The following is a 14,929-nucleotide window of genomic DNA, read 5'->3' as shown; positions in this document are numbered from 1 at the left end:
GTCTCGAGGAACGCCCCAGGGAGATCCCCGTCATCCGGACCCGAACCGAGCCGCGTCGACCCCGAGGCCACGGCTCAATGTTGTTTACCACGACATATTCAAAAATTAGATTAGATATATTAGGTTTGATGGATAACCTATAAATTTTAGAATTGAATTTGGTATCTAATTAATATACTTTTACCTTGGCAAATATGAATCCGATTGATTATTATTTGAAATTTGATATTGACATTATTTAACTTCACATTAATCCTGTCTGCTGTATGACCAAATAGATTTCTTTTGTGCCTACTGAATTTTAATTAGAAAAAGAAAAATAGATCAATTTCTTAATGTTCCTGCTGACAAGCTGAACGCTGTCGTCGCACGGACAGCAGAACAGTACACGTAAAGTCTGAGGGCTTTTTGGTAAATCACGTCATCGGATCCCACTATTCCCGCGCGGAACTGTAAAAGATGCTCTCCGACGCTGATGCAGTCTTCTCATATACTCAAATGACTAAAATACCCTTATCTTTCACAAAATGTCACTTCAACGTATGGTAATAACGTGAGTAGATAGTCCATAAGGGTCAATACAACGTTTGTGGCCTCAGGTCTCATCTTACTGCCGACCAACCCCCTTTCGCCATCCTTTGGCATCTAGACGATTCAATTACTGCCGCGTGATTGAATCGGGGAGTCGAGGGTTTCTCTCCTGGCCTCGTAAATTTGATTTTGGTTCATTTGATCTGTTGGATTTTGAGGGAGGAGAGAGATTGTATCGATCTCGACGATGGAGGAATTGAGCTTGGCGGCTGGGAGGCTCTCGAGCTGGTGGGATGAGATCAACGAGTCGGACCGGTGGCAGGACGGCGTGTTCTACTTCCTCTGCTCTGCCTACGCACTTGTCTCCTGCGTCGCTCTGGTCACAACCTCCTTTCCCCTATCTTTTTATCATCTGTTTATGTGATTTGCTTGTTTCAATTTGGGATTTTGTTGTTGCTACGGAGGGATGTGAGCTGCTTTCGTTTTCGAAATTATGTTTAGCTCATAAAATTTGTGACTTCTTATGCTAAAGTTTAGTCTCCAGAAGTTTATTTTCTGATGCAATTTGAAATTTGTTTGACCTTAAAATACCTGATTAGTTATCTGTATAAATTTCCTCTATCCGGTTCCATGGATTCTAGAATATCATCTCTTTTTTTTTATTCAAAGGATATATGACTGGTAGTTTTCTATTCTGCTGGTTGGTTAGATTTTAGAAGGTACAGGAACCAGACGAATAATACAATTTTCAAGGTTTTTTTAAATCTGGACAAGCAGATGGTGAGACTTTAGACACAGCAATGATTGGTATAAGATTGTTTGTTTTCTGAAAAATTGGATAAATCCTCCCAAGAAAGTCAAGGCTTGTGATAATGAATCAAGTGCTATCAAACAACTTGTGAGAGGATAATTGCCGGTTGTTTGAGGATTGGGTGGTGTATTCACTGTTTCCTGCTTGTTGTTTTGTGCTTTTGTAGGGTGAGTTGTCTGCAGTCCTATTACTGTTGGTAACAGGTGATGGGGCCATTCTTTGGTCGTGTTCTTTTGACAAATTATTAGTCGGACAATATAATCCATTTTTGCCTCAAAATAAAAAAATGATCTGAAATATTTATTTTCTTTCAATTTTTGTTGCTAATCTCAAGAAGTTCCATCAGCATTTCAGCAGAATATTTTGGTTGGATTTCAGAGCTCATAACCTCTATAATTTTTTCAGGTTCAATTGATACGGATCCAGGTACGAGTGCCTGAATATGGTTGGACAACGCAGAAGGTTTTCCATTTCATGAATTTTATTGTAAATGGAGGTGAATGGAACTACTTGATCACTGTAACTTCTAATTTCATTTCCATTTAACAATTACTGATGCTTATGTCATTGTTGCAGTACGTGCTGTGGAGTTTGGATTTCATGCTCAAGTATTTCTTTTCCGGCCTAGGGTAAATGCATTCCAAGATTGATTTGTTGCTATGAGCAGTCAACTACATGTTTTATGGGGCATTTGGATTTCTAAGTTGATAAAGGATCATGTAAATGAACTGATATTAGGGCTAAAGGAAAATATATTGCTATGAGAAATCAAGAGAAAACAAAATGTTAGCAGAGCACATACATTACCTGATTCATGATACTATAAAGCTTTTCAAATTTTCCTTTTATGATATAACATCTCTATAGTAAGAACCAAGTATGTTACTCAAGAGATTTTTGTCACAATCCTATCGTTAAGGGGAGTTGTAACTCAAATCTTCAATATTATATATGGCTCAGTAGGATTCTCTGGTTCACGCAAAGGCCTCCTCCAAGAGGTACCAGATCGTATGTCTGATACTTGTCCTTGCACAAACTGGTAAATAGCAATCGGTATTTACCTTACCAACCAAATTTTAAAACCATGATTTTATGCTGAGTAATGCATATTGGTAATTAGTATGCATGTCTATGCAACATGAATTCATGGAATATCTTGTCATGCACTTGTGTGAATGGAGGAATTTATATTTCCAACGACTTCATCAAGAACTCTTGTTTTCACAAATTTGTTGTAGCAAGTTATAGAACAAAAACTACCGGTCGAGTTTTAGCATTTTTGGTTACATGATCTATATATTATTGCTGTAGTAGATCTATGACTCAGGTTGTTATTTATGCAGCGATATTTTCACCAATATTTTCTAATGCTCTTCAGAAGATTAATACCCCCCCTCAAAATATATCCTTGGCTTCGACGGCCTTTCGTCATACCTATAGTGATTCAACTCAAAGTAGGACTTTTAATCAGCACAAAATTATACTGTTTTATATATTATCATAAGGAAATTTTAAACTTTTGCATATATTATCATACTTCTTGTTCCTAGCTGCTTGTGTGTTTAGCATTCTGTTAAACTTTGTCTGGTGATGACTAGTTGGTAATTGTTTTCTTTGCCGACAAGATTATTGATGTGGAACAAGAAGAGACTGAGAGAGAATTTGGGATACTAGATATCTTTTTTCTTTGGATAACTAAGATCTCAATAGAAATTCATAAATTCATATGAGACAATCCTAGATTGGCTCACAATCCCTGTCCTCTCTCCTTCTATAAATGTTTACATTAATGACCTTAGCCATCACAAACATAATTAATTGACTCAATTTGCAAAGACAAATTACATGACATCATTAGTTCATTCTGCCATGAAACTTATTAGCTTGAAAATTGATAGCTTGGATTTTGGTAGCTTCGAACTTGATGTCTTGAAACTTGGTGACTTGAACTTGAGACCTCTCTTTTCTATGCATTTATCTAAAATGTATTTTAGTGTTCATTAGAGAAACCCCAAGCCAAGTTTCCAACACATTAACCGTATGCAGTTTGCAGCCTTCTAGGCAAAGTTATGACCAATTTTTCTAAATTTTATTAATCCAGTCTGGGTCAATTTGAGATCAAACTCTGATCTATTCCTGTACTGCATCAATCATGCTTCCTATGTCTCGATTGAAAGAAAAAACTTCAATTGGAATTTGTTACTAACATTCAACAACTGATCTGGACCTTTTGTTATTCTACCAGGTATTTACTCTCACACTGTTAGATCTTCCTGGTTTGTTATTCTTCTCTACGTATACGCTGCTTGTCCTGTTCTGGGCAGAGATCTACCATCAGGCAAGTTTGATAAGTATTTCTTTTTCATATGCCTGAATAGGTGTTGCGTTCATAGGATTCACTCAGCATCTTAACAAGATATTTTCTTTAATTCTCAGGCGAGAAGTCTTCCAACAAACAAGCTGAGGATTGCATACATCTGCGTTAATATTGTGATATATGTTATTCAGGTTTGTGCATACTCTGATGCTGATACTTGATACTTCTTTTCCTTTCATATAATTTGTTTCTGTGGTTAATCTGATAAATGTTCTTGTATCTGTGTGGAACCCCTCTGTTCTTATATAAATTAATCACATGTGAAAGAATCTTATTTTGATGATGGATATATTGACTCACAATCAATTTATTTAGCTTTCAATATAGTATTCTTCACTCTGGTTTCCCGCATTTTGGCAAATGCTAACAATGTTTTATAAGTTATATCTTTAAAGTTTAGACATTATCACCTTAAGAAATATTCTTTTGTTACCATCTTAAGAAAAGAAAGTGATTAAAGATACTCAGATCACATATGAGTTCAAAGTTACCACAATTTATTGCATCTTCTTTCACTTTATTTCAGTACTTATGAAAATCTATATCAGGTTTGTTTATGGATATACCTCTGGATAAATGACAACAGCATAATCGAATTAGTCGGAAAGATCTTTATAGCAGGTAACCTAATCTTCACATTTCACTACTTGATTTTTTTTGTCTTCTCATTACTATGATAATGCTTACACATCTATAATTTCAGCGGTATCATTTATAGCTGCACTTGGATTCTTGGTATACGGAGGCAGGTAAGAATGTGAAGCAAACATCTGTTTGCAAAGATGTCTTTATCATTTACTTAGCATTCTTCACGGTCTTGTTTTCTTTCTTTTTTCCGCTTAGGCTGTTTCTCATGCTAAGGAGGTTCCCGATCGAATCAAAAGGAAGGAGAAAGAAACTTCATGAGGTACTTCTTTTGAACAATTACTTAATAGATGTAAGAAATAGCAACCATATAAGTGGCTTTGTAGTGTGGGTCGTTTCTCCGGATCCCATAACATGTACCTCTGACTTTGACCATCCCAATCGGCCCAGATGGAGGGGCATTGGGTAGCGAGGGGCCAATTTGACCATCTGAATCACTCCAGATGGAGGGGCATTGGGTTGCAAGGGGCCAATTTGAGCCGTCACACTGAAATCATCATGACCTTCTCGGACGAATTTAGTATCACTATTATGACCCACTCCGAAAAGCTCTCTTGAAGCCCTATGTGGCTGACAACAAAGTCGTTACCCAGATTTCCAGTCAAAAATTCATTGTTTGGGCAGTCTACCGCATTGATTTCTGCCACTTGGCCGAATAAAAGCAGCTTGTTGTTGCTTCCACTGAGATTATGGAACCTACTTTCTTGTTGTTATTTTCTCTTTATATCATACACTAATTAGGAATGTGGAATGTGACGCAGGTTGGATCTGTCACAGCTATATGTTTCACCTGCTTTCTTATACGATGCTTTATGGTAAGTAAATATCTCGAACAATACCTGCAAATTGCTGCTCATAAAGTTTTTGAAATGTTGTTGTATTTCTGACACCTCAGATATACAATGGCAAGATAATTTGCATATATCTGTTTATTTGTGCTTCTGAATGAAAAGTCTCTAAATAATGGCAATTTTCTTGTTTATTGTGAATGACTGCTATTAGAAATTGTGATTTCTGATCTAAAATTGCACTCCAGTATAATTATTTTCATTCCAATGGTATTCAAGTAATGCTATAGTTCTGTTTTTGGAACTTGTCAATTTGTAGTTAATATGCTTCAGCAATAGCAATATCAAGTAAATTGTTTTGAGTTTGAATCAAACCAAGGTGAAATGCATGTACAAAGCAAGTTCAAATAAATATCCATGGAGAAGTGATGCCACTGGATTACTGGTGGACTAGACATTCGTAGAGCCATAAAGGAAATGAACATATGCAAGTCTCCTACATCTGAAAACTAAGGTTTTCTGTTATTGCCACAATAGGAAGCCTTATTATTGTTTTCATTTATTATTCATCTGTGGCTTTCTAGATAATTTTGCAGTAAGGTTACTTCATCCTGTTCATAGTTTGGTCATGTTTAGTATATTGTGTCCATATCTTTGGAAGCTGATTCTTAGAGCTGCTATCAAATAGTCTCCACACTGTTGCTTTGAGAACTACAATTCATATACTCATGCTTGTCTACATGATTTTGCTCCTTGATTGTAGGTCGGGTTATCTGCATTTGATGCAGAGGCATCTCTCGTGGTTCTGGATCATCCCATATTAGACCTCATATATTACATGGTATGTTAAATCTAAAGTTTCATAAAGATGGTTATTTGTTATAACCATATAAGAACATGATTGTTGTTTCGACAGCTGACCGAAATACTCCCCTCGGCACTTGTTCTTTACATACTTCGGAAGCTTCCTCCCAAGCGAGTATCAGCTCAATACCACCCCATCCGGTAGCAGGAACAAAATGCCGCCACGAGCTCGTCGCTGGGGCTACTAAACTTGGATTTTATTGGAAGGTTGTGGTATTTGGAAGCAGTAACAGACTTAAAATGAGAGGCTGGATCAAAGCTATTTGGTTGATAGTCTCTTTGTGCAAGCTTCCCAATGAGATATTTTCACAGCAGGAGAGGTGTGGAGTTGTTAGGAGTGAGCATTGCAGAAAAAAAATTATTTGATTTAATTTCTTAGAATATTTTTCCTTAGGAGCTCAATGGTGCAAAAAAATAGCCGATCTCAAGTAGTTGGAATATTTTGGTTTGTTGGGTATTTCGGTTTGTTGAGATGTGGATCTCATTGTGCTGTTATGACAGTGATTTGTTTGTGATGATATATTTATGATTGTAATCCAGTTTGTGATGATGATGATGCTTTGCAAGTTTGTAGGAAGAAGCATATCTGAGTCTAAATTCTGCAATTGCAATACTAAGCAATGAAGTAGATGGGTAATTATAAAAGCTTTTCTACTGGTTTTAGATACTGATTGGATTGATACATACGGATCAGGATTTATCTATCAACTCAATCAAGTATCGATAGGCAATCATTTAGCTTGATACTGATATATTACCATTTTGTTTTTATTTTTGATTATTATACCAAGTTTCTTAAATTATTTTAAACAAAAAGGGATTTGGTGTAAAAAAAACAAATATGTTTTTACTCATCAAATACAAACCATCTAAATAATATATGAAAAAATAATTCTCCTCAAAGCTTTGCTGAGTGTATCTTACTCAATGTCTTTTGATTTTTTTCACTCGTGAAAAGTATTCAAATCATTATTTACCTCAGTTCCTCAACATACATTATAAACTACTCATGGCATTCTTTTGGCTTTCAATCTTATTATCTGGCAGATGTATGAAAATGTTAGCTCAAGATGGACACATATCCAACACTTGGAACAGAAACAAGATAATCCATTATACACTGCACAACAACAATATATGTTCTTAGATTCGATCTGCATTTAACCATAGCTTTTATCAATTTATACACAGCCATAATTACTCGCCGTCTTTACCACTAAACAACAATTCCCAACAGGAGCAATCAGGCTTTACTATACAGTCTTTTCCAGTACTTCATCAATTGACCTGCATGCCATTCCTATATATACAAGTAGGAAGAACATGAAATAACAGCAGAGAAGGTAGCATAGGCCCATCGACGGGTGGTGAGATGAGAAGCAGTTTCAGCAGTCCTTGGTCCTGGAATAATATGGTGGCAGGGAGGGGCAGTTTTCATTCATGTGTGGGTATGGCTGCATGGTATTGTAACCTGGTAACTCCATTCGATATCTACCCTTGATTTGACAGTAAGGAAGTTTCACGTTGTCATCTTTGTTACACCACTTTGGCAGACGGCTCGAGTTGCTCTCGAAAAAGTTGAGGGTATAGGCATCTTTGATCTGCATGGCATGGAGAATTAGCTGGAACTAGAAAGCACAGAGTGACATTTTGAAATATCACTGCAGATTAGCTATAGATTATAAGTACAAACTACGTGCAGTTTAATTTACACCAAGAAAAAAAAGTTATATAACGGGGGAGCTTTTGGGAGATGACAAAAAACACATAATGACAGTTGCTCCAACAAGTCAAGTGGACTTACGGTAAACTCAGTAACTTGAATGGAGCTGGCATTTGAACCAAACAATCCTGCTGCCTTGTACATTTCAAGAATGAAAGCCACACATGAGGTTGATTTCCCATCGGTGTAGACCCAATCGTCTTGTTCAGGAATTGTCAACAAGTTATCAAAGGATGTTCCATTCTTTTCTGCTTCAACAATAATTTCAGGCAGATCGAGATCCTGCATATCAATTTTACCAAAGTTGATGAATACACAAAGAAAAACTCAACGTTCACTAATTTATAAGTGCGTCTAGGCAAGATATAAAGGGCAGATTTTGAAATATGAAATTGTAAGGAGAAAGGGCAGATTTTGAACCTAGAAGAGCTCAGATCTGAACGTAATTAGCATAACGAAATAGAAGAGATGTCCTGTTGCATGCTATTCCTAGCACCTTAAAGTTGTGCAATGATTCAACCAATCCCTCTAAGATTGATAATTATATCACAAACTGTAGAATTCTAGCAAAATGTCAGGAGGGAAGGAAGGAATGACAAGCATAGATGGAACCAACATCAGAACTTAGTGCTCTCGTTGAAGCTTAATCCTTGATGCTGGAATCAGCATATTTGGGTTAAATCCACGTAATTAGAAATTTCTTTTAGTTCTACAAAGCATGGCTTTAAAGCCTAGAGCACTGTACCTGTATTGATCGCTGGTCGAACAAAAAAAAAAAACTGGATTGGACGGCCCAAAAAGGGTTGTCAATTTGTCATCGGACGGATAAATGCCATCCGGTATGGACTGGCTCGGACAGTATTTAGAACCATGCCACAAAAAGTATATTGCAATATAAGTTCTACAGAAGACAATGTCAATCTAAAAGAAATAGTTCACTTATACTTTCCCAAGACTATAAATGTTAGACGATATGCCTAGCGAAAAGGAGGATGGGGAAGCTATCCTACATAGTTACTTCTTCAGATACTCGACTTTTTGCGGTAAAACTGCACCTTATAACCTTATCTGTTACATTGTTAAACATTCTTGCTATTTTTCTTTTGTTGTTTAAAATGTTCCGGAAAAAGGCATGTAGCGTCAAATGAGTATGTAGAAATATTAACCAACTGGTTTTCTCACCAAAACTTCAACAAAATTTAATGTTGACATTCTCCTTTAAGCATGTCAAAATATTAAGAACAACTATGAAGATTTTTGACCACATGGCTTTTTATTCTCATTAAGCATAGGTGAACAATGTGTTTTTCATCAACATTTAGTAGACATTCTTGGAAGTGAAAAATCTAGGTCATATTCTGAAGGACTGGGCTATTTAACACACTTTTGGCCTAAAGAAGAGAAATTGTGAATATAAAAAAAAAACTCCTCTCAGTTCAATCCATAGTTCTGTTGAACAGGAAAATGACACTAATAGTGCAGAAAGAAAAACTATGTTCCAACATGATGCAAACAACAAACCTGGGTTCCAAGTCGCTTGTTCAGGGCTTCATTCCACATATTTGCAGCATAGGCTGGCTGGATCTTATTCCACATTGTCATCACAGAAGCCACCTATAGCATCAACATTAGCATTAGAATGTACTTCTAAAGTGAAGAACCATTAGCATAAAGTCTACTACTCTTCAATAGAAAAAAATTACATAAGAATAATATAGATCAATCATGACTGTCAAGGAATCCTTATGAAGAATATAACTGATAGCATAATAGTTTGTGACCAACAGTAACTATTCAATACAGATGCATATGACATGAGTAGATATACAAGCCTTATGATGGGAACAAATTTCAGTTCATACGCAAAGAAAAAGCAAGTAAACCATGAATAGAATAATCATAATAAGATTGAGAATACAATGCACATACTATTGAAAGATAAATCAGTCTGTATAATTACATAGTGTGCTATGGCTTTTCAGCTGTAGTTTGTTACTTCCCTTCTTGCTTCAGCTGTAGTTTGTTTCTTTCCTTCTTGCTTCAGCTGTAGTTTGTTTCTTTCCTCCATGCTTCAGCTGTAGTTTGTTTCTTTCCTCCATGCTTCGGCTGTAGTTTGTATCCACTAGCTAAAAGTAGACAGATATTGTCCTCTCAATATTGTAACTCTATCTGATATATTTTCACCCCTACTTTTAAACCATTTTTGGCTCTATTCCCAATCTGCCAATTCAAAGAGCTCAATTTCACCAGATGACAATCCCAATTCTTTAAATAACCAATATTGATCCCTTCTATCGTCAACAAACGGTGGTCAACAAGGCTGATTGTTTGTTTAATTAAACTATAATCTACAAAATATTTGGATCAAGGATGCCAAATCCAATTCAAATATTATAAATACTGAGATGGACTTGCCTAGACAGATACAAGGTCAGTGTGCTAGCAATCCTTTCAAGGACAATATATGCAATCATTGCAAACATCCAAAATCCAATAGAAGCCAAGAAAGTCTAGAAGAAACGAGTACACCAGATCTTTCAAGAAAGAACAAAACTTCCCATATTCCGCTTTATAAATTAAGAAATTTCTTAAAGAAAACACATGATTGAATCCACTATAATCAATGATGTGTCATTTTCAGTGAATTAATGCATTAAAGAATGAGTCCATACCAACCTTCTTACACAGATTAAAAAAATTAGCTAAGGCCAGCTGCACAAACTTCATAAGAATGACAAAATTATCAATTATCAATGACAACCAGGTGCAGCAACCACAACTCATGACAATATTTGAGTAACCTAATAAAGTTGTATTTCACAAAAGTAAGCACAAAAGGGCTCAAATTAAGGACATAGGCTTCAAAGTATGGAATTAGCAAATAACATACCACATGTGAATCTAGGGGCGGTGGATAGTTATCGCTTATAGTATCTATCCAACTGAAGATCATATTATGATAACCATAAGGCTTATCTAACATGCTTTTTCCATACTCCCAAGCTGCAGTATTATTAAATTTTGCTCTCACATCTGGATGAAGAGGAAGCAATGAAATATGTGGATTCGAATCATCTTTGGTAAGCTCAAACTCCCACCATTCCTCCCATGGAAGAATAGCTATTACATCTTCTCCCTATAAAGAAGTAATTGGGTCCATGATAATTAGATAAAGAAGAAAAACTGCTTTTCTACAACTGATGTCATAGTACAGAAACTATATATATCAAATTTGAGTGCTTGTATGTCCCTAATAACAGCAATATCATACCAATCAGCAGAAAATCTTTGACCTTAAGAACTTTGCATTTAGATAGCTCAAACAAATTAAATAGGCCAAGTACTACTACTATGTAAACTGAAGAACATTAATATATATGTTACTGTTAGAAAGTTCTATTGCAAATTCTTGCTTCTCAAAATTTTTTATAGTTTATCCAGCACATAATTAAAAAAGAAACTCAAGACACATGTGCATATGATTTGAGATTTAAGATTGTCCAGAATCCAAGTAATGACAGATGTGAGTTTTTCATTAATCTTATTTAAAAAATGTAATTCTCAACTAAAACAATGTACATGAGAACAAGTAGGCTTAAATAGTAAAAGTTTATTATCTATCAAGAAGGCCCTGAAGACCCTCAGCCTGTAGCTCTGTACACAACCATGCGAAGTACACTTTTTATTTCCATTAACAAACAACTTTTCTCAACTTAGAACAGAAAACATAGGTTTAACTGTTTAAGTTGTGTAACAAGATTCAAGCATCTGTAAAGAAGTTCATAAACTCCTCTACGTTAGCACATCTTATCATCTGATTGACATAGCAAATGATCACAGTCAAACTTAGTGTATGGAACTCATAAGAGAGGCTCAATTATTCTGAGGTAAACTTAACTTTTAAGTTCAAAAATCAATAGTAGATTTGTTCGGTAAACATCTTGAACAAAGAGACAACAAACCTATCTGAAATGCTTGTTATAGAACGTGCAACCACAGAATGGCGTTGTTTAAATCTTTTTGTAACATTACAACACTACATGTATAACATGAAGGATCGATGATAAGCAACACACATAAATATAAAAAAAATATGACATGAAACATTCATACAGATAAAATGTAGAACTGTTGTAGAAATAAATTAAATCTAACCTTGTCATTCTCATTGCCTGACTCGCCAACCCAAAGTTTTCCTTCAGAATCCCTTAGGCAAACTGCAGTATGACCAGCATAGGCCCCAGTGACCCACTTTTCTAAAGTCTCAAAGCCACCCCAACGGCCACGGATCTTTGATATAGCCAAGAAGTCCCCTGAGTGAATATCATCGGTATTGATACTTGAAATCCATGGTTGGGGTCGTTCCTCAAATGTAGCCCCCATATGCTTTTTCAGGAAAGCAAGATTTGAGCTTTCACCCCATCCAGTATTTGTAAATAAAGGAAAAACATCCCACATGGCCCGAAGAGTTCCAATCATCCCAGATTCCATAAGAAAAATTGACACACCATTATGTTTTACCTGATATCGCAAAAGTATTACCAAAGACAATTTACTAGAAGTCAGGAGTTATAGCCTTTTACAACATATAAATCTTTCCATCCAATGTTAAAAGATATGGAAACAACTTACATATTCATATTCAGCTTCTCCCTCCCACTCATGAAAATCAAGAGTATGTTCCCGTGACAAAAAGTAGTAATCCCATGTCACGCGGTAGGGAGTGGCAAAGACATAAAGATCCATGCATGTCCAACTATGTGGATTGTTAGTCTGGACAAAAAGAAAACAATACGTTAGATTTTATACTTTCATATAAAAGGTAAACTAGATCCTCAAATGACAGAAATAAAGCATCCGTGTTGCTTTTAAGAGATCCAAGAGGAGGATCAACAAAGAGTTGCACAGAATGCCTTTGATTTATGGTAGTTGGGTAAGCAGACTCGCAGAATTGCATTAAAACTTTATCATGGTAATGGTTCAAGATCAAATATCAGATAGGTGCAGTCTGCACAAAACTACCAATCAAAGCATGGATAGAATTACAGACCAATCAGCACTGATTAGAATGCCTTAACTTGTCCTAAACTACATCATATGGCCTTAGAACAGTCAAGATTTCATATATTTCAATGATCAAAATATCTTTTGATAAAAATGGTGTAAATTTCAAAAAGCTAGCCTCAGCACCTCTTCATGATTGCAAATTCACAATCCTCTCTTGAAATTCCCCCTTCCTGTATGATCCCAACCAAGATGGCAGCAAGAGAAGAAGAAAAAGGGAGAAATGAGGAGTCAGTTAGAATATCGACCTTTGCTGGAATGACAAGAGGCGGAGAGAAGAAAAAAGGTCTATCTTCCCTCCATTCTTTGCCCTTTTTTGTTTTGTTTCGCACTGGCCAATTTACCTGTCAGTATGGTGGGGTTCTTACCGGTCCAGACTCCAGAGAAAGGACCAGTGCGAAGTCCAGGATTAATATTTGAAACCTTAGTTCTCGTAGCCTATTTTATCAGATGAACAGTGTGGTTCTTTGGTGATGTATCATTAAATATGCAATGATAACTTTTACCCTCTTTAGTTTGAGAAAAATCTAGGATAAAATCGTTTACTCAAGAAAAAAAACCTTAAATACTTCATTAAAAAAAAACTGAAGTATCTCATAGAAGTAAGTACTTAGAGAACCCAGTACAACCAAGTGGTTGAGATGTATATTAAATTACTTAAAAGATATCCCACCTGACTGCAATGAACCAACTTTCTATTAAGCACAACTTTTGAATACTGAGGAACAAATTTACTTAAAAACACAACAAAAACTGCAACCCAAGTTCAAAAACATTGTCTTCTTTGTCCACCTTGACATGGACAATGCTGCAAGAAGCATTATCATCCATTATCCAGCATAACCATAGAATTGTCTTCCACTAGATCATCAGAAAAGGAAAAAATAGAAAGGATTTGTTTTTTCTTCAGGCAAGAGACCATCTACCCATAACCACATTAATGGAGACTTGGAGAGTACTAACTATGACTTAAAGGTCATTCTTATCAAATTTCACTGCAAATCACAACCTGCTTAATGTGAGCAAGAAATATTTCCACCAAAGTACGAACAAAGATAAGTTCCACCACAAATAAAAAACCCAAATGTAGATAAATGAGTTTCCACATGTATTTTCTATTACCTAGAAATCGATTTGGACAGTTCCAACATTAAAAACGGAGGTCCTATTGCCTGTGGACTTTCACCTAACCATCAAAACGAAGGATAGTAACTGCGTCGTTCCAATAAACCCAAGTTCATCGAAACAGCCCTAACCTCCCAGCAAAAGAGAAAGGATCTTCGTTCGATTAAAAGGGCGGCGCTTCTTCTCTCCTAAATTAGGACATGAGAAGCTGCAATCCGAACTTGTTATAGCAGTTATTGAGGAACTCCATCTCGATTTTCTAACCAATTTCACCCCAGTTGTAGATGAAACGTACAGCAACCTCTACCGATACCCCAATCCTCAACCAACACAACACTCTGCGTTGCACCCAATTCTCGAGAAAAGAAAAAGAAACCCAAACAAGAAGTGATTTTTCAAGGCCCAAAAGAAAAGTCCTCCACAAACCTTGATATGGAGCGTGCCGCCACCGAATTGGGACTGGCTCTTGTTGTGGAAGTCCATCCACGCGGTGGTCTTGTAAAAGCACGCGCCTTTCCACTCGAGGTCGTCCTCGGCGGAGGAGGCCGCACCCACGAAGGTGGGGAGGAGGTCAACGGCGCTGCGGAGGGAGCGGAGGACGGGCCACGCCGCCCTGTGGGGGAGGAGGGGGAGCAGATCCACGGGACGGAAGGGGGCCTTCCAAGAGCCCGCATCGTCCCAGTCCCCGAGAAGAAAGGGCGAGCAGAAGAGAAGAAGGGAGGCAATCAGGAATACGAGGGGGAAAGCGAGGAGCTTGAGAGCAGCCGTCCGCTTCATGGTTTCTCAGGAGAGAAAGGAAGCCAAAGACGGAGGATGAACAGATCGTCACGAAAGACATGGAAAGGGAGGGGGCGTTTTATCGACGTGTGTATCTATGTCTGCACGCGTATATACAGGTCATCTACCTGTACATATGTACGATACGTATACGTTGTTGGCAAATATATCATATAGTCCTATACATCTACGAATTTACAGATATGCCATTCCGGTCAATTTCC

At 36.8% G+C, this 14,929-nt stretch overlaps 2 protein-coding genes across 2 annotated transcripts; one reads left to right on the top strand and one right to left on the bottom strand.

The window, feature by feature from the left end:
• Positions 1-578: 578 nt before the first annotated feature.
• On the top strand, positions 579-6,566 carry LOC104000319 (tobamovirus multiplication protein 1). The gene is made up of 11 exons (XM_009422329.3): positions 579-910; positions 1,748-1,838; positions 1,919-1,971; positions 3,588-3,680; positions 3,779-3,850; positions 4,268-4,340; positions 4,423-4,468; positions 4,563-4,626; positions 5,126-5,179; positions 5,916-5,993; positions 6,069-6,566. Exons 1-11 carry the CDS (start codon positions 779-781, stop codon positions 6,159-6,161), a joined length of 849 nt encoding a protein of 282 aa, XP_009420604.2. The 5' UTR covers positions 579-778; the 3' UTR covers positions 6,162-6,566.
• Positions 6,567-7,154: 588 nt separating this feature from the next.
• Positions 7,155-14,770, bottom strand: LOC104000320 (uncharacterized). The gene is made up of 7 exons (XM_009422331.3): positions 14,355-14,770; positions 12,372-12,512; positions 11,895-12,260; positions 10,630-10,875; positions 9,261-9,353; positions 7,821-8,021; positions 7,155-7,617 (listed from the first exon to the last, which is right to left on the bottom strand). Exons 1-7 carry the CDS (start codon positions 14,703-14,705, stop codon positions 7,402-7,404), a joined length of 1,614 nt encoding a protein of 537 aa, XP_009420606.2. The 5' UTR covers positions 14,706-14,770; the 3' UTR covers positions 7,155-7,401.
• Positions 14,771-14,929: the final 159 nt, after the last annotated feature.

The sequence above is a fragment of the Musa acuminata genome, chromosome BXJ3-10 (genome assembly GCF_036884655.1).
Source record: "Musa acuminata AAA Group cultivar baxijiao chromosome BXJ3-10, Cavendish_Baxijiao_AAA, whole genome shotgun sequence".
NCBI classification, from domain to species: Eukaryota; Viridiplantae; Streptophyta; class Magnoliopsida; order Zingiberales; family Musaceae; genus Musa; species Musa acuminata.
The sequence above is the reverse complement of the archived record's forward strand: the minus strand, read 5'-3'. Positions and strand labels throughout refer to the sequence as shown.